Source organism: Lissotriton vulgaris, chromosome 3_2, assembly GCF_964263255.1.
Source record: "Lissotriton vulgaris chromosome 3_2, aLisVul1.2, whole genome shotgun sequence".
NCBI lineage: Eukaryota > Metazoa > Chordata > Amphibia > Caudata > Salamandridae > Lissotriton > Lissotriton vulgaris.
Genome location: NC_141690.1, coordinates 148,482,121 through 148,502,141, shown reverse-complemented (window position 1 = coordinate 148,502,141; position 20,021 = coordinate 148,482,121). Strand labels below are relative to the sequence as shown.

At 45.0% G+C, this 20,021-nt stretch overlaps 1 protein-coding gene across 2 annotated transcripts in view; it reads left to right on the top strand.

The window, feature by feature from the left end:
* CRMP1 (collapsin response mediator protein 1) overlaps positions 1 to 20,021 on the top strand; it is a 237,900-nt gene that overhangs the window by 179,793 nt on the left and 38,086 nt on the right. For both annotated transcript variants that reach the window (XM_086964105.1, XM_086964106.1), the window contains exon 11: positions 2,334 to 2,504. In XM_086964105.1, the coding sequence (XP_086820231.1) occupies positions 2,334 to 2,504 (171 nt within the window). The remainder of the gene's footprint in view (positions 1 to 2,333; positions 2,505 to 20,021) is intronic.

Sequence of the window (20,021 nt, the reverse complement as noted above, 5' to 3'; positions counted from 1 at the left end):
AGAGACAAAAATTTACCGCAGAACTGCTCAGGGCAGGTGTTAGCTTTTGGAGATATTCATGCTTAGCGCGAATATCTCCAAAAGTTGGTAATAGGAGATAGCGATGTTAGAGACTGTTTCCAGTCGCTAACATCTTTGGCACGCCCACTTTGCATGTCATTAGTGATAAATATAACTGACATGCAAAGTGGGGCCCAAGATGGTCGCTATCTCCTACTAGCTGTCGCTAACTGGTGTTAGGGACAGCTAGGTAATAGGGAGATAATTTTATCTCCGCTTTCTTGGCTTTTAAAGCCAAAAAAGCGGAGATAAACCCCCTTGATAATATGCCCCTATGTAGCTTTGCCCTCACTATGAATGAAGGGGAAGCCCCATATTTTAAGGATGGTGATATACATTTGGAAAAAGCATTGTGTTGGCTCATGAAATCAAGTTAGTTTTGTTTATGGACCCATTAATGAGGTAATTTATGGGGTATTATCTGACACCCACTGCGTTGTCCCATTCTCAGTAAGAGCGTGGAGATCCAATGATGGCAAGCAGGCACATCCTTTCACAAATAAGTGTGGTTCAACTCTCCCATATTTTCATGGAGCCCGAAGTCTGTTGGTGAAATTACAGACCAAATGTGTCAGGTGTGGGGTGTGCAAAATTAGCATTTTCCTCTTTCAAATTGATGTGAAGTTACAGGAAAATTATGTGAAATGATGTGTGCCAGGTGATTATACAGTTTTGTCTTGGTATCTTGTGTGAATTTTCTATGTGACCTCATATCTTGTACGGTAAGGGGCCTATTTATCAAAAAGTCATGCAGCGCAGCATACGACCTTGCTGCATAGCTCTGAGCGACAGTGAAAGGGCAGGAATGAGCCGTATATAAAATGATACAGCACATTCCTGTCTTTACCAAGTGCACACACCGGTTTTCGTTTGTTCTTGTTTTCTGCGTTGGATTTTGAAGCGCCGGGACACTCCTCGGAGTAGCTGAGCGCTATATAAAACCAATTTTAACATAACATAACATAACAATATGCTTCCTAGTGCCAACGCAGGCACCCTTGCACCATGGTGCAAGGGTGCCTGAGTTGTAAGCAGGATTGTTTTTGTGCAGGAAGAGGAACCTTCCTGCACAAAAATAATCCCCTGAGGCATTTTCCTCTTGCCATGTGTGCTGCATAATGCAGCACACATGGAAAAAGGAACAAATGAGGAGAAATGAACATGTTTATCCTCATTGCGCCTCACCTGGAGAGGTGTAGCAGTTTTGGCGCATTCCAAGGTCTACCACTGATGGCAAATCTGAGAATGCTTCAAATTCCATGGGTGTTGCCTGGGAACACTCATGTACCACCCATGGAACGCCCCCCGGGGGCCGAGTAATGCAACACAGCGATTTGCACTTGTGTTGCGTTACTCTGGATTTATGAAGCCACTCAGGGATTTATGAAGTCACTTAGGACCACCCACGGTAGCTGCATTGCATATGCACCCTGTTGCATGGTGTAAGTGCGATGCAACTAAATGATAAATATGGCTCTAAAGGTACTTGAGATATGGACAGGAGACAGGTTCAAGCAGCAAATATGTGATTCGAGGAGAAAATGTCTATCGGTAAGAGATTTTCTAGTTGAACCTGTCGGCAGTGAGCAAACCCCATGCTTAAGCTAATGAAAATCATACAAAATGCTGCACATATTGCCTACCAAAAAAAACAGAGAATACTCTAGAATACCCTACGATAATGAAAAATATGCTACTTGCTTTTCTACAGTGTCATTATGGTACAATATTAATGTTCAAATTAAATATCCTGGCTGTCTGTGGCACTTCCACTTTGCCCATGTGTGTCCTAATGGTATTAGGTTAAAAATAAACATATATAACTATAACATAAAGAAATCAGAAAGCTAACTAAGTCCATCTACAACCAGAATCTTAACATTCATAGGATACTGTTTAGCAGAGGGTTCTATTCCTTCTAATATAATCTTCATTTTTATATGTGATACTTTCACCTTATTACTCCTTTACTAGTCCACAGTTGTTTCCCACCGTCTCACACCTCTGCAGCATACTTTGCTGCACAGCTTTCCTGCTCCATTCTCTTTTTTTATTATTACACTTGCAATGCTCTGACGAATTTTCAGATGCCACCAATTTAACATGCATTTTAATCATTTCTTGCCATATTTATCCATTTATTTTGCATTTAGCCTTCTGAAAATAAAATATATAAATCATCATTTAATGTTTTTAATTTTCTGATTTTATTTTATTTGGTATTGTCAGTAGTTTTAAAATGTGCTTCAATACTTTGTGTCTGCTTTCTTTAGGCCACGGGCAAGATGGACGAGAATCAGTTTGTTGCCGTCACCAGCAGCAACGCAGCCAAAATCTTTAACCTGTACCCAAGGAAAGGCCGGATTGCCGTTGGATCTGACGCAGACGTGGTCATCTGGGATCCGGATCGGACAAAGAGCATCTCAGCCAAGAGCCACAAATCAGTAGGATGGATTCGCTGTTTATGTTCATCTAACTGAGATTGTTTTAACGATAATGTTTATTATTTGAGAGCATAGGTTCCTTAAATGCATCGGATGTACATTGTGACAACGCATGCTTTTACCACGCATGCTTTTACAACGCAGGTTTTTCAACGCAAGTCGTTACAACGACTTGCGTTGGGGGGTGCTGGATAGTGAATAGTATTCCAACTCCAGTCCCCGTGGATAGTAGGGAAGGTGTTGGATAGTAAATTAAACTATTACCTATCCTAGAGCGCCCCCAGGGCAATTTGTTGTAATGACTTGCGTTTAAAAACCTGCGTTGTAAAGGATGTTTCCCAATGCAACATACCTTGAACAATGTGACATCTGGAAAGTATTATTCCAGATATTAACACACTGAAATTTAGCCAAATGTGTTAGTGTAGCTAAATGAAAGTAGGAAAATGGGCCTTACACGTGAAATTGGAGTACTGAAACGAAAATTTGCAAAATTCATATCACCCAGCATTATCAAGCGGTGGATATTTGACCGTTTAACAGAATGAACAGGTTTACGCTAGACAACAAACAGATAAAAATCAACTTAATTTTAAGAAATTCTTTGTGCAATAGTGTATTTCTTAAAGAGAACAATATGGCTGCAGTGATGTTCTTATCCCTAGAACATCCAGAGATCATTGCTAGTTTAATGCCATAACTGTGAGTCAGACTGTTCCTAACCATGCAATTCACCTCTTGACAAATATGATACTAGGACCCTCTACATTATGAAGATACTGCAATTCAGGGAGGAGTTCTACGACTTACAAAGAGGTAAAGACGAAGTCCAGTTATTGGTCACAGAACTCCAAGTTGACCCGATTCATCTCTCACATTTCACAGTTAGGGAGTTTCTCAGCCCATATAACATGTGGACCGCTTGTCCCCTACTTCTCAAAATATATGACATAGCTGAAAAGTGGTTCCTTGGTATGTGGGACATCTGCTGGCCCCTTCTTTTAAGTCGGCAGAGCCTTAAATGCTGGGATTTTCAAAGTTGAAACTAAATTGCATGTCCCAGGACGCAACCTATTGCAGGCCAGAGGGGCCAAACAGGTCACACAAGGGTGGGGGGTGAGGGGGGTGTTCCTTGTAGCTGGGCCTATGCAGCTGCCAGAAATCAGCAGCCTGGAGCCATCCAAGAAACAAAAATCATTTATTTCATGGGTGTAGGGCAAGGAGCACGTCTGTGCACTTCTCTACCCTTCATCTACAAAAGGAATGACTTCCAGGACACGCTTGCGCCACCCATCCTTACAGGCTTCCCAGGGTACAGCAGGCACTCCTTCCCAGATATAACTAGAAAAGTGGTGTGCGGGCTCCAAGCTTTGCTCCTTTGACGTGACAGTATACTTCAAAGTAGGATAGGCAACTGGCATGGGCGCAAATTCAGGATGGTGAGTGTAAATATGCAGGACAAGTGGTCAAAAGTCAGTACAAAAATTCAGGACAGGAGGTCAAAATTCAGGACAAAAATTCGGGGCAACAGGTATGGTTTGCAGACACATCAGTGGATGTCATGCAATAGCACATAAATAAATAGGCAAGGAACATAAGTACAAGTCACTTATCCTGCCCTGTCACTTTCTCCTGCCCGATAACTTCTCCTACCCTTTCACCGCTCCTTCCCGGTCATTTTCCCCTGCCCCGTCACTGCTCCTGCCTGTTCACTGCTCCTGCCCATTCACTGCTCCTACCAGTTATCTGCTCCTACCTGTTCACTGCTCCTACCCGTTCACCGCTCCTGCTCATGCTTAATCACTGCTCCTGCCCCGTCACTTCTCCTGCCTCGTCACTTCTTCTGCCCTGTCACTTCTCCTGCCCAGTCACCACTCCTGCCTGGTCACCACTCCTGCCCGGACACCTCTCCTGCCCGGTCACCACTACTGCTCTTCACTTCTCCTGCCCGGTCACCACTCCTGCCTGGTCACGACTCCTGCCCAGTCACCTCTCCTTTCCTGTTGCCTCTCCTGCCCCGTCACTGCTCCTGCCCCATCACTGCTCCTGCCCCGTCACTGTTCCTGCCCCGTCACCGCTCCTGCCGGTTCAATGCTCCTGCCCGTTCACTGCTCCTGTCCGGTCAGCACTCCTGCTCATGCCCGATCACTGCTCCTGCCCCATCACTTCTTCTGCCCCACGACTTCTCCTGCCCCGTTACCTCTCCTATCCTGTCGCCTCCCCTGTCCAGTCACTGCTCCTGACCTGTCACCTCTCCTGCCCTGTGACTTCTCCTGCCCTGTCACTTCTCCTGCCCGTTACTTCTCCTGCCCCATCACCTCTCCTTTCCTGTCACTGCTTCTGCCCTGTTCTCTCTGTGTACAACATTTACAAAGCACACAAGGTGGCAAGTTCCCCACAGTACTCTCTTTGGGGAAAGTTCCTCTGTAATTACTAACACCAATTTCACTGCCACATGATATGCTAACGGCAGACGGCGGGCGCATTGTCATTCGAAAGGGGATAATCAGCCTTAATCAGAATGACAATGGGCCGCTCTCGGTTTGTGTGAGCTCAGGGAGGGGCTGCTGCAGCCTCTGGAGTTCAACAGAGAAGTGTGAGCTGGGCCCTGAGAACTTTTACAGCCAGATTCATCATTGTCCCGTTTTGCGAGTCCTTAATAGCGATTATTAAGGAATCGCTATTAAGGACTTGCAAAACGGGATTCATGTAGGAATCGCAAAATAAATTGCGATTCCTACAGCTTCCTTATTTGCGATTAGCAAATTGCTAATCGCAAATAAGGAATAACTCCCCATAAAGGCCCATAGGAATGAATGGGGAGTTATTCCTTATTTGCGATTAGCAATTTGCTAATCGCAAATAAGGATGCGATTTCAAGGGTGCCAGGGGTGTCCAAAGGACACCCTGTAGCACCCCTGAAATGAAAATGTAGACTGATGTTGCGCACACACATGTCCAAAGGACATGTGTGTGTGTAACATACAACTTAGAAAAATGCACTAAAGTGCATTTTTCTAAGTTTTCGCTATTTACCACGAAGTCAGACTTTGCGGTAAATAGCGGCCAAAAATTGCGAATTCGCAAATAAAAAAAGGTTAATGAATTGCATTTAAGGAATCTCAAATAGAGATTCCTTAAATGCAATTCCTCGCAATTTAGCGATTTTGCTATTAGCGATTATTGCATTTGGGATGATGAATCCCAAATGCAAAAATTGCTTTTGCAATGGGCCAGATTCTCAGAATCTGGCCCTTTGCGAGCGCAATTTTCAATGATGAATCTGGCTGTTAATCTCTTGGGGCTTCTCGCAGGGAACCCTACTTAATAGACTGCTGCTGATACGCATATGGTGATTGGGTGCAGCCTGTTCTAAGTCACATTTATGTTTGCCTCAGTCCCTTTTATTGAGTTTATGAAGAGTGCCTACTTCTCATTCAAAAGATCACACCCTCATCCTTAGAAGTCATATCCCTGCAATCTAATAATACATATTCTCCTGTAGTTCACCTACTAATACTGCGAACCATTTTCATGTGTTTGCATACCCACCTCCCTCTAAAAACCACACCTACCTCTGATTACTTAATTCACCACATAGAAATTGGAGTAGACTAATCCCAATAACAAACAATACCACCGAAAAAAATATTAACTTTGGCTTTTGGAGCAGCGGGTTGCCCTGCGTAAAGCACTTGAATGCTTCGTCAGAGTTGGTTGGTGCTATATATATATATATGCAATTACAGTACAATATAATATATAACCAGCCTGGCCCACTTTAATACTAACACAATAACACTAAGTGGTCGGGCAGACTATTGTAGTTCAAACAGGATGCATAATCATTTCACGAAACTGCTTAAAATTATTACACTAACAGGAGATAAAACTACTTAGGCACCTGACCATCACCCATAAATTAATCCTCCCATTGCCAGATGACTAGGTATAGAATTACCTTAGAAAAGTGTCACATGCAGCTGGCCAATGACATCTTTGATTTGGTCCACCACTGCAGGCCCTAACAAACCTCACACTAACATCTCTTTTTAACATCCCACAATGACAATCAGATATGGGCTGATATTAAAAAAGCCTATCAGGCAGATCTCTGCACATGACGCAAAATATCTCAGAATGAACAACCCAGTGTGATAACTCGTTTAGTGTACCATGAACATAAGAAATACCATAAGGGAACTTGTAGAGCTGTTCAAAGCTGGCAGCTTACTGAAAACGCCTTCTTCATCCATCATACAGCTAAGAGGTGTGTCCCACAACACAATGACCGCACCTCAGTGGTCATCATGTACGACATGGATACACTTCCCACCTATTATCAAAACAAAGACAACACACTTCCAAACATGCACCCTACATGGTGTAGCGTGGACCCTAGGCGAGCGCCTTAGCACCACACACAAAGCACTAGTATGCTCTATATAAATGTTGCAATGCAATACAAAACTAACAGAAATCACCCTTATATGCATATTGATGTGAAATGTTGACAATATACTGCAGAAACCTAGAAAATGTCCTTGTGTCATTGGTTACTGTTATATTTAGCCTGTCTTTTTTCTGTCTGTGGGTTTTCATTGTCACCCACATGATGTCACCACTAGAACCTTTGGTGACATCATGGAGTGTTGATGGCTTAGCATGGTCTCAACTGGCAGTTGGCACCAGGCAGGCTGAGTGACAAGGAGGTCACTCCTGGTGGGTCTCTTTTATCTTATCATCTTAAAGACTTGACCTGAAATCTATCTTGAATAAAACAACCTAAGTTATACCCGGCTCCAGACTTCTATTTACAACAGTTACATATATGCTGCCTATTTCAATGGCGAATGTTAAAGCCATGATCAAATAATCATTTTTCTAAGGCGTTCTCAAAACAAGTTTGGGCCCTGTACACTGCAGTTTATCCAAGCGAGCTTTCTATTCTATTTTGACATAAGTAGAGCTTTTTATAAATGTTTCCCCATCAGGAGGTTGTGTTTCTCATCACGTAACACACAAGTTCCCATACTCGTCTTAGCATCCTACACCAAATATGTTTTTTTAATCAGGGTTGTGTTTTTCACGTGAACTAAAGCAGTATTTCAGAATATTCTTCCAGAATAACTTCTACTATCCAATCTATTAAAGTCAAAGCTCACTTCTCAGAAATAACAAACCCATATATTTGCTAATCAGGCACACCTTGTATATATCTTTATATGAGGCATCAAACACACATTGGATGAGAGCAGAACTATCGAGGTCAAGCAGTTTGCTGAAAGTTCCATTCAAATGGAATGGTGTGGCGATTGCACATCCCATCAAACAGGCACAATTCATACATTATACCAACTTTCCTTTTTTCCCCTTGCCTGACATGTTTTCTGAAGTGTGGTCTCAATATTGAAAGTTCCCTTATTACTGCAATATTTTACTTCCTAAGTGTCTGCTTACTAATAACACAGCATACGTTTAAAGCATGTTTTTTCCAGCGTCTGTGCCTATTTGCAATAATTACCTAGACTGTGGAAAGGACGCGGTGACATCTTTCTGCTTGTGACCGAATTTGACCAACTAATTCATAGAACCAATGTCCGTGTCTTTATGTCGGTCCTCAAAATGAGTTTCTGGGTGTGGAAATAACTACTACATATTGTTTGTAGCTTATCAAACCTTATTTCCCGAGGCAATGGCGCCACCTTCTGCAAACTGTACGTTATGACACAGTATCTGATGTTAACGCTTTAAGAATAAGTTATGCAACGAAGGCCATATTTATCAATGCTTTCCACCAGTGTAAAGTCACAAAAAGTGGTGTAAACCAGCTCAAATACTTGATAAGTTATTTACTCTCCAAAGCAAACCTTGATGTGCACTAGAAAATAGCCCTAAAGTTAGAGCTACTTTTGTCAAGGGGAAGTTCCATTTGTGACAAATGGGCATTGTCATGCAACCATATTTGAAGCAAAACCCATGTACTAAAATGGGGAACAAGGCTTCGCCCCCAAACATTATCCCTCCCCGAGGCAGGCATGTATTTTCTTTGAACTGTTCCAACTGTGCATATGTGCTGTTCCATAAAGGACAGATTCAAACATGGAAAAAGTTTTTTGCGCCTAACTATGCTAGACACCACACGCACACACTCTTTCACTATAGTGTATGGGAAGCCGTTCACGTCAAAATTACAAATCCCCACATAAGACACCTCCTGAAATGTATGGAGTGCTGCAAAATAAGTTTGAGATACACCAGAATAAATGCAACATGTGTCTGAACAAATATGAAACCTGGCAGAGTGAATATACTATTTAGTGATTAATATGAGTAATACACACTCCAAATTAAATAAAAGATGTACTGAAATATATATCAATCACACTGAAGTGAATATGGCCTTCACTGTAAACAATAGAGCAATCACTAAAACGAATGCAATAAGCATCAAGAAGAATGGGACATTTCTTGAAATGACCTACATATGCCAAGAAGAATATTACATACTTTGAAATTAATATGATGGACTGAAATGAATATAAGTTACTAAAATGAATTTATTATATTCTGAAAAGAATATGATACACATTGAAAATAATATAACATACACTGAAACGAACATAACACATGTTGCAATGTATATGACTTGCACTGAAATTAATATTGCCCAGTTTGCAATGAATCTGAGAAATACAGAAATGAATAGGAGATGATTACAAATGAATATAGATTGTGTTAAAATTAATATAAGCCCTATTGAATGGAATCTAACATGCCTTAAAATGAGTATGACCAAAGCTGAAATTCTCATGACCTTCATCTAAATGAATATGGCATGCATTGACATTAATATGATACATATTCAAATGAATATGATATATATTAAAGTGGATACGTTGAATCTTAAAATTAATATGACAAGTGTTAATATCAATATGACATCCATTGAAATACATTTTACATTAATTTAAAGGAACATGACACGTTAAAATGAATATGGCATGTGTTAAAATGAATTTGACATGATTTAAAATGAATATGAGTAATGTTGCAATGAGCGTGACATTCATCAGAATGAATATGGCTTTCATTGAAAAAAGCATGATACACATTAAAATAAATATGATATATGTTGAAACGGATATGACTTGTGTTAACAATAAAATAATTGTTAATATGAATGTGATATCCAGTGAAAGGAATATTTCAGATGCTAAGATGAATGTGACATGTTGAAATGACTATAAGTCCAGTTGGAATTAATGACATGTTAAAATGAATTTGGCAAATGGTAATATTAATATTACATCCACTCAACTAAATATCGCATGAGTTGAAAGGAATATAACACATGTTAAAATAAAAATGACATAAGTAGAAATGAATATGAGCTTTATTGAAATGAATTTAACATGTTTTAAAATGAATATAAGTAACGTTAAAATGAACATGACATTTATCAAAATTAATACGGCTTGCATTGAAATTAATATGATGCACATTGACATGATTTTCATATGTGTTGAAATGGATATGAATTATATTAAAATTAGTATAAGATGTGTTAATATGAATGAAACATTCATTGAAAGGAATATGACACATGCTAAGATGAATATGACATGCATTGAAATCAATATCAGTTTAATTTGTGGTGAAAGTGCACTGACACGTTCAGTGTGAACTCCAGATTGTCCATAATGCAAGTTAGAGGTGCCCAGGCTGCATTGACCACTTGCAACAGAGAGAATTCAACTGCCAGGACTGACAAGTCCCCATGAGGGCTCACCTAAAATGTTTTTGCGATCTGGTGGCCCGCCCTGCGTCACATCCACTCTCACAACATTTGTGCTAGAACTGGGGAGAAATGCACGCAGTTGGCTGAGTGCTAGAATGTTGAATCCAGCTGTTACAAAGAGGGGAAGGACCAGTTGCTTCAGTGAAACATAGAATAAGGGCCGCCCATCAACTCTAACTGTCTGTGCAGATCAGCCTTGATCTCCTTTCAAACAGGGGAAGTGAGAGGACTGTGTGCTGCAGGAAGGTACTTCGGAACAGGTTCAAAGCATCGCTTAATCTGATCAGCTGTGCAAGCTCTGCGAGGAGTAGCACTTTTGCGTGACAAACTCAAGCATTGCGATAATGCAAGGACATTAACGAAAATGCGTTATTCTAACGAGAGATGCGTGGCACTTGGCAAGGTTGATCAATGGCATCGAAACCAGTTAAAAATGTTTCCACTGAAATCGGACTAGGCCGGAACCGGATCTCTATGATCATGGCCCCCTACCTCTCCCCACAAGCTAGAATACGGGTCAACGGGCAGCTTACGGATCCTTTTTCCATTCACAGGGGTACACGGCAGGGTGGCCCCCTGTCTCCTCTGCTGTTTGCCCTCGTGGTAGAGCCTGTAGCGTAAATGATCAGGCAGGCTGAGGATATACATGGTCTTTCCCTAGGGGGTCGGCAGAATAAGGTAGCGCTTTTCGAGGATGACCTTATCCTCACATTACCACGTCCACATATATCCCTCCCGGCGCTCCACTCCCTACTACAGTCTTTTGAGCGGACCACAGGTCTTAAAATTAATCATGGAAAATCCTGGGCTCTGAACCTTACAATTCCTGAGGAGCAGATACCAGTCTTGAAAAAGCTCGCTCCTTATCAATGGGCCACTGACCACATTCGATATTTAGGGCTTCTCCCTTGACACGTGGACCCAAGTAAACTGGCAGGAGTGCAGGAGAACTGTTTTGGAGGATATGAGAGCATGGAAATCTCTGACCCTGTCCTGGCTGGGCCGACTTAGTGATATTAAAATGTCGATACTCTCTAAAATCCTGTATTTATTTCAATGCCTTCCCACCCCTATCCCAGAGCACCAGATTCAGAGCCTTCAGCCAGACCTCACCAGTTTCATATGGGGCGGGCATAGACCACAATTCTCCCACAAGGTCCTCATGCTCCCGCGAGACAGAGGAAGGCTAGCATGCCCCAACCTCCTGGAATATTATTGGGCCGCCCATTTTCGTGTTGTTTCGGGGTAGACAACCACTGAAAGTGAAAAGATCTGGCTCCACATGGAAAGGATGGTAACTGGGCGTACCATCTGGGATCTTACGTGGCTCCACGGTACTGCGTGCTCTCGTAGCGCATATATTACAGTGCCCACAAAAACGGTTCTGATATATGGGACAAAGTGGCCATGCGTAAGGGACTTAAGACCTTTCCCTCCCCCACACTCTCATTGCAGGCAACCCGCTATTTCCTCCCACCCTTAACCCGCAGACATTCGCCAAATGGTTACAAGGGGGATGCAGAGTGATCAGTAATCTGTACGAAGGGGGAATGCTTAAAACGTTTTCAGTGTAGAGAGGAATTCCACCTTCCAGTATGCACAGCTGCGACACTGGGTGTCCTCGCCTGAGATGCAACAGGCAGCCATTCGACCATTCACTCCCTTTGAGCGATTGGTTTGTTCCTTTGACGAATCGAAGGGCCTTATCTCTCGGACATACCAGATCGTGCAGCACCCCCCGTTAATAACTGCCCATCCATTTCAACGCCAATGGCAACTGACTTCCTCCACGGAAATTAGACCCGCACAGTGGCGCGACATTCGAAAGGTCTATCGCAGTATTTTGCAGCGGGAAACTGTGTACAAGATAATGACGCAATGGTATTACATGCCTACTCCACTGCACATAATGTTTCCTGCCACATCCCCATTGTGCTGGAGGTGCTGGAATGCATCTGGAGACTTCATTCATATTTGGTGGGCTTGCCCACTCCTGACCCTGCTCTGGAAAGAAGTCCTCAGCCATATTAAGGAGGTATTAGGCTTCCCCCTGCCTGAGTCCACAGCCACGGTCCTTTTAGGCCTCAAGCCTGACAACCTAAAAGCTCTTACCCACAGCGATTGGATTATAGCACTTCACATGCTTGGAGCTGCTAAACAACTTATAGCGTTATATTAGAAGAAAGTGGAGACCCCCCCAATTGCCGCTTGGTTTGTGCGCTTATGGCACGTAGTAACCATGGAACTATTTACAGCACGACTGCAATCACGTGACCCCCGCTTCACCACCATCTGGCAACCCTTAGTTAAATATCTTTGTAAAATAGAACATGCACGCTACCTACCTTCAAAACTCAGGGCTTTACGACTCTTTGAGGACGCTATACTCCTGACTGACCCCAACCCTGCGCGTAATCCCCTCTGACAAGTATTCAGACTCTCGATCTCAGTAACATGAGACAATGGCTTCGCTGAACCCTTCCCCCGTCTGCCCACACAACCCCCTTCGCTGCTGTCTACTTTTTTAAGTCTCGGCCTAGTGTACACTGCGCAGCAGTGTCGCGCAGCCGAGATTTTATGTTTCACAGTACTGGAGCTTGAACCCACCTCTTTCTTCCAATGGCTGGCTTCCAAAACGGAGGCCAGCCATTGGAGGACAGGGGCTTCACTCGGTTCAAGCCCCGTCTTGAATGGATTTGGGGGCGTGTTTTTGCAATTTTTTTATCTTGTTAATCAATCTTGACGTCACTGCAAAAACACGCCCCGAATGCGAAAATGTCAGAGCTTTGTGGCAGCCATTTCAGGCCCACCGTCGTCCTCAGGTGAGTGCTTGTTTGCTATTTGCCGCTCCCGCTGTCCTCGTTACCGCCCCCTCCCGCTGTCCGTGTCCTCGTTCCCGTTGTATCCTGCCCCCTTCCCGCTGACCGTGTCTTTGTTCCCGCCCCCCCTCCCGCTGTCCGTGTCTCCGTTCCCGTCCCCCCTCCCGCTGGAGTGTCTCCTTTTACTGCCCCCCTCCTGCTGTCTGTGTCTCCATTCCCCCCCCTCCCGCTGCCCGTGTCTCCTTTTACTGCCCCCCCCCCCGCTGTCGGTGTCTCCTTTTACTAACTGTGAAGGCTTTGCTCCCTGTATAGCGCCTCTTCCTCCTCCCCCACAGACCGCTCTTTCACTCCCACTCACCCGGGGCCCACCCGTGGGTGCAGGGCTCACCCGTGCCTGGCACTGCAACCCTCCACGCTCCTCCACATTCCTCGCAAGCCTCACTTGTAAATGCTTGTCTGTCTCTGTGTTCCTTTCTCCCTTCATGTCTTCTAAGATTTTTATCTTGCTCGGCCTGTGACGTGGTGAGTGTATCGAATGAGCTCGGTCATGCTTGTAGCACTTTTAAAGAATGAGCTTTCATAATATCTTGCATAATGCCACAAGGACGCTGCCGCATAGAAACAAAGGACGGAGAGGAGGCGGAAGAGGTGCCTGGAAATGGAGCGGAGATTCTGCATTTCCCTTTTCCAGTTCCAAACATATTTACTGCAGTCCATGCTACAGTACAAAGGGCGAAGGTTACGCCACATCCTTTCACTGCTATCCCTTTCACAGCCATCTTGTACATTACAGGCACCTCAGTGTGGGGTGCATGACTAACTCTGCGGCTGACGATCAACACATGCTAAGGCGAGCCCCTGCCCACACTGGAGCCGCCCCCACACTGCAGAGGAAAGAGCACTCACCCTGCTGTCTCCCGTCCGCCCTCTCTCAGATGCGCTCTAGTGGGAGGGCTCTCAACCTGCTGTCTCCCATCCTCTCGCTCTCTCTCTCTCTGAAGCACTCTCTAGTGGGAGGGTTCGTGCCCTGCTGTCTCCCATCTCCACTCTCTCTCTCAAGCACGCTCTAGTGGGAGTGTTCGTGCCCTGCTGTCTCCCATCCTCCCTCTCTCTCAAGCACTCTCTAGTGGGAGTGTTTGTGCCCTGCTGTCTCCCATCCTCCCTCTCTCTCAAGCACACTCTAGTAGGGGGGTTTCTGCCCTGATGTCTCCCATCCTCCCTCTCTCTCAAGCACACTCTAGTAGGGGGGTTTCTGCCCTGCTGTCTCCCATCCTCCCTCTCTCTCAAGCACACTCTAGTAGGGGGTTTCTGCCCTGCTGTCTCCCATCTCCACTCTCTCTCTCAAGCACTTTTTCCTCCTGTATCATTACTGTTCCTATTGCGAAGCGCTACCTTCGGCTAAAGTCCTCGCTATATAAAAACGCCCAGGCTCGTCCCCCCCCTGAGGAACCACCCACCGCAAGGCCCCCTTCCAAACTGCGCTCTTCCGACCCCCCCTGAATTCCTTTACTACTCTTTAACCCCCCTTTTGTTCCCGCCCCCCCTCCTGCTGTCCGTGTCTCCGTTCCTGCCCCCCCTCCCACTGGAGTGTCTCCTTTTACTGCCCCCCCTCCCGGTGTCCGTGTCTCCTTTTACTGCCCCCCTTTCTGCTGTCCGTGTCTCCGTTCCCGCCCCCCTCCCGCTGTCCGTCTCTCCTTTTACTGCCCCCCTCCCGCTGTCCGTGTCTCCTTTTACTAACTGACAAGGCTTTTCTCCCTGTATAGCACCTCTTCCTCCTCCCCCACAGACCGCTCTTTCACTCCCATTCACCCGGGGCCCACTCGTGGGTGCAGCGCTCACTTGTGCCTGGCACTGCAACCCTCCATGCTCCTCCACATTCCTCGCAAGCCCCACTTGTAACTTTCTCCTCCTGTATCATTACTGTTCCTATTGCGAAGCGCTACCTTCGGCTAAAGTCCTCGCTATATAAAAACGCCCAGGCTCTTCTCACCCCCCTGAGGAACCACCCACCGTAAGGCCCCCTTCCTCACTGCGCTCTTCGCCCCCCCCGAATTCCTTTACTACCCTTTAACCCCCCCCCCCGCCACCCGGATCACAATTCCCCCCCACTTTTGCCTCTTGTAACCTTTCCCTCCTGTATCGTATCGTTTGCTACCTCTTGTATTTGCTGACAATTGTCCCTCTTGCCTCGTGTAACTCAACCTTGTCCTTTTGTAACCTGCTCACTTGTAATTCTCTCCTCCTGTATCCTTCCTGCTCCTACTGCGAAGCACTCCGACACCTTCGGGTAAAGTCGGCGCCACACACATACGCATAAGTAAATAAATAATGAATTGCAGCGCCTCTAGTAGGGAACCGGCCATCCCTCTCCCGTGGAACCCCCGCCGCCCATCGCTTCCAGCCCCAAAGAAGGCATATTTGTTTTTTTTAAGTGTGCAGATACTGAGAAAAGGTGTCCTGGCGCTGGAACTGGTACACAAGCTTGTGCAATAGCAGGGTTAAGGTCTTTAGAGCAATCCAGTTTCAAATATGTGGCAAAAGGAAAAACGATTAGCTTTGGTTCTTCAATTCAGCGGGAGAGAGTTCGAGTTTAGCTGATGTGTCTGATAAAATCTGGCCTCGCGATCTGTCCAGTCTAGCTCATCGAAGCTGCATCGGAAGTTAATGGAACTGGAACTTGTTTTGCAAGTAAAGTGGATTGAGTCCATTTATGGCCTTGAAGACCGTACAGAGGGACTTGAAGGCAGTTTGTTTGGCTGTAGGGAGCCAATGTAATGTTTGCCTTGGTGGCGGAAGAGCGAGCTGAAAGCTGGCCAAAGAAAAAACGAGTTGTTGTGGTTTGCAGCTGTTGTAACTGGTTTATGATATAGTCTGGAGCTCCAAGTAATAGTGAATTACTTACAGCAGCGCGTTGGTTGTGCTTACTTGTGATCTGGTTTTTGTGCCTCTGCTCCCTACTTGTGCCTCTGTTCCCTGCTTGTGATCCGGTTTTTGTGTTGCTACCCTGCCCCCTCGTTGGTTGTGCTTGCTGTCCTGCCCCCCCCCCCCTTGTTGTACTTACTTGTGATCCGGTTTTTGTGCCTCTGCTATCTGCTTGTGCCCCTGTTCCCTGCTTGTGCCCCTGTTCCCTGCTTGTGCCTCTGTTCCCTGCTTGTGCCTCTGTTCCCTGCTTGTGATCCGGTTTTTGTGTTGCTCCCCTGCCCCCTCATTGGTTGTGCTTGCTGTCCTGCCACCCTCGTTGGATGTGCTTGCTGTCCCCCCCCCCCCTCGTTGGTTGTGCTTGCTTGTGATCCGGTTTTTGTGCCTCTGTGCCCTGCTTGCGATCCAGTTTTTCGTGCCTCTGTTCCCTAGGGCGTTACTGGGCAGAGAGTTGTGTGGGGCTCTGTGTGTGTGTGTGTGGCTCTGTGTGTGTGTGTGACTCTGTTTGTGTGTGGGTGGGTGCGCGTGGGTGGCTCTGTGTGTGTGTGGGTGACTCTGTGTGGGTGGCTCTGTATGTGTGTGTGTGGGTGGCTTTGTGTGGGTGGCTCTATGTGGGTGCAAATGCAATAGGTCTCGCATTTGCGAGAGATTAAGCTATTGGCATTGTAAATGACAATGCCATTTATTTATGTTTTAAAAACCAAAACATAAATAATGTCATGAGCAATGCCAATAGCTCTAACTTTAACAATGCAGAGACCATTGCATTGTAAATGCTTGTTTATCTACTGTCTTTTCTCTTTTTTGACACTTTTCTGTCTACTCACCACTACTCGCTTTCTATGGGCCTCTCGCCCACGTTCTCAGTGTTGTTGTTTATAGAGGGTCTTGAACTTCCCACAATAGTTCAGTACTGCTATATATAGTGCATCACGCGGCCGGCCCAACAAGGGTTGTAGGCGACATGCTGTGTTTAAAATACTTCACTAATGCTTCTCCAAAAATGTTGGGGACCCTTTTACATCACGCGGCCAGCCCTGTATAGGGTTGTGGGCCCGACGCTGTGTATACCTGGACCTTCTTTCTTTTTTTTTTCTAGAAAATAAAAACAGATTTAAAAAAAAAAATTGGCCAAGCATGCAAAAAGAGGGAGGGATGGAGGTATGATGGGAATGTGTACACACACTGATTGCTGAACAAAAGCTCTAAATGTAATAGTACCCAAAGTGCCATTTCGGCCACATTCAGCTTTGATTAATGCTACTGTGCTTTGGAGGTGCCATCCTGATGTGTGAAAAAGATGTTCTGGTAAAAGAAGGAAACTGCTGGACTGTTGTGCCCAAATGCATCATTGAGAATTACATTGGCAAACGATGCGAATCGCAATTTTCGGCCATTTGCGAATGCAATTCTCAAATTTGGGATGCATCATGCTTTTCGCATTTTTAGGAATCGCAACCATGTTGCGATTTCTAAAATTGCGATTGTATTTAAGAAATCGCAATTTGAGATTTCTTAAATGCAATGCAGGACCAATTTAAATTTGCACATTCTCAAATTGGGAGAGCTAAATTAGCATGAAGTTGACCTTCATGCTAATTTACGAAAAATGCACAAAAATGCATTTTTGAAAGTTTCATCTTACACACACACATGCCCTTTAGACATGCGTGTGTGAAAATTGCACTTACAGTTAAGTTTCAGGGGTGCAGGGGGAGTCCTTTGGACCCCCCCTCTGCACCCTTGAAATTGCATTAAAAAATTGCGATTCGCAAAAAGCTAATCACAATTTCTGAATGCCTTCCCATTGATTCCTATGGGCCTCTTGGGCCATAGGAATCAATGGGAAGGGATTCCTTAATTACGATTCGCAAATTGTGAATCGCAATTAAGGAAATTTTAGAAATCGCAAATAAAATTGCGATTTTTTGATGCATAGCCGTTTGCGATTTCTTAATTGCGATTCCTTAATTTTTGCAATTAAGAAATCGCAAATGGTAAGTTTGATGCATGTGGCCATTAATGTACTAATTTATATACAGCTTCATGTGTGATGGTGCTGTAATTTACTGCAGGCAACTGTATTGTTTTGCAAAGAGTTGAGATAACACAAAAGGTAATTTAAAAAAGATTTTAAAAAGTTAACATTACAGAATGGTTTACATATGACAAATCTTGAAATTGATATAAATAATAGTGAAGCAAATAATACTCCTCTCGAAATGAATATGGACATCAATGAAATTAGATACGAATCACATTGTGTTGTATAGCATACTGCATGAACTGGATAAGCGTGTGAATGAATTGGATATGGTGAATTGTGTATAACATGCACTGAGAAGCACATGACACTCACAGCCAATCACAGTGGAGTTCAATGCAAGCTCACGAAGAGGAGGGGTTTCTCCTACCCATAATTCCCTTCAGGCCTTCTCTTCTTCCGCAGTAACATACCAGCTCCCACTCTTGCTGAAGCGTCTGGCGATAGGCCTCAGCTAACAGGTGCAGAGGCTTTTGGTGGGCAGTGGCGCTGGCACTGATCAACTGCCTGCCAGTGCCCACCAGCCCCAGTCTGACTGCTGAGCCCTACCGCCCCGGCGCTGTGTCACAGCAGCAAAAACAGAAATTGTATGTAGACCGGATGCAGCCCTTGTCCAGAAGCCGCGACGTTAAGTGTGCGGGGAAGTAGGGGTTACATGGCAAGGACTGGGGCTCACAGCTGACCTAAGGCTGCTCAGCGCTGGCAGGCTCACATTCCATGCTAAGACTACGTTTGACGTGGCAGGTCTGCGTTGCAATATTAATGTTTCCCGCGGCAGGGCTCTCACTTGTCAGCCTGCCTGACGTCACCGGCCCCAGTCAGGTTGTGTGCAATACTGCCGGTGCGGGCGTGACGTCACATCCTGCGTGCTGTTGTGGAAGGCAGGAGGCTGAAGTTGCGCGCCTGCATACCATGCACTCACATTGTCCTGCTGTAGCTCGCACCGGCCTGGGCTGCAGTGTGTGCTGTATTCTCTCACCCTGCCACTGCACGGGACAAATGGTCGTTAAAGGGGGGCTCTGTGCACAGGGCGCAGCACGGCTCGATCTGTTTGCATCACCTCCAATCACATGGCCGCACTGTCTCGGGGTTCACCTGCGGAACCAGACCCCGACATTGTGGTTTTGCCAGCCGTTCCCGCCCCTGTCTCTGGATTGCGCGCAGTCTCAGCCTCAAAGCAGATCATCTAATGCCTGCAGCTACTACAGAGGCACCAGACCTGTGTTCCAGACACACTGTCAGGTCACGGAGAGTGCACAAATACAGCATTTAATTCCTCAAATACTGATCACAATTGTTGTAAAAACATGGTCTGCAAGTCGGCAAATATTGAAACAGATTTTATTGTTATCAAACTGTGTCGGGAGTAAGAGCCTCGCAGCTCTTTAATTTTAGAGACACAGACCTGCCCTCACTCTTGGAAGCACTCAGCCCAGAGCAGAGGAATCACATTTATTTTCTGCCTAACAATTTTTCTCTAACAATTGTATATACGCAACCAAAAGGTATTCAAGGGCTTTTACATGAGCACCAGTTACATTATACTGGCATACATTCACATTTATTTTCCTACATTAAATTGAAAAGTAACCTTGGTGGCAAACCCAGTGCAAGGCTGCAAAACTACCCGATCAGAGAATAAAAATAAGTGCTCAACCAAGCACAGACCTTAAGTTCCCTCTAAATCTATTGCTCACGTTGGTAGCGTAACCAACCCCTTTAGGAACTTATCCGTTTTCTACAAAGCACACAGTTTTATAGATGCATTGCTCGTGGGGTCTGGCACCCGACCTACCAGTTCTGAGTGACCTTATACTCAAAGCTGCGCACCAGCATCTAATGTTCTAATGAGTCATTCTGTATTATTTCTTTTTTTACATCTAATATTTCAGCCCAGGTGGCTTGTTTAAAAACTAGTTTATGGCAATTTTAGA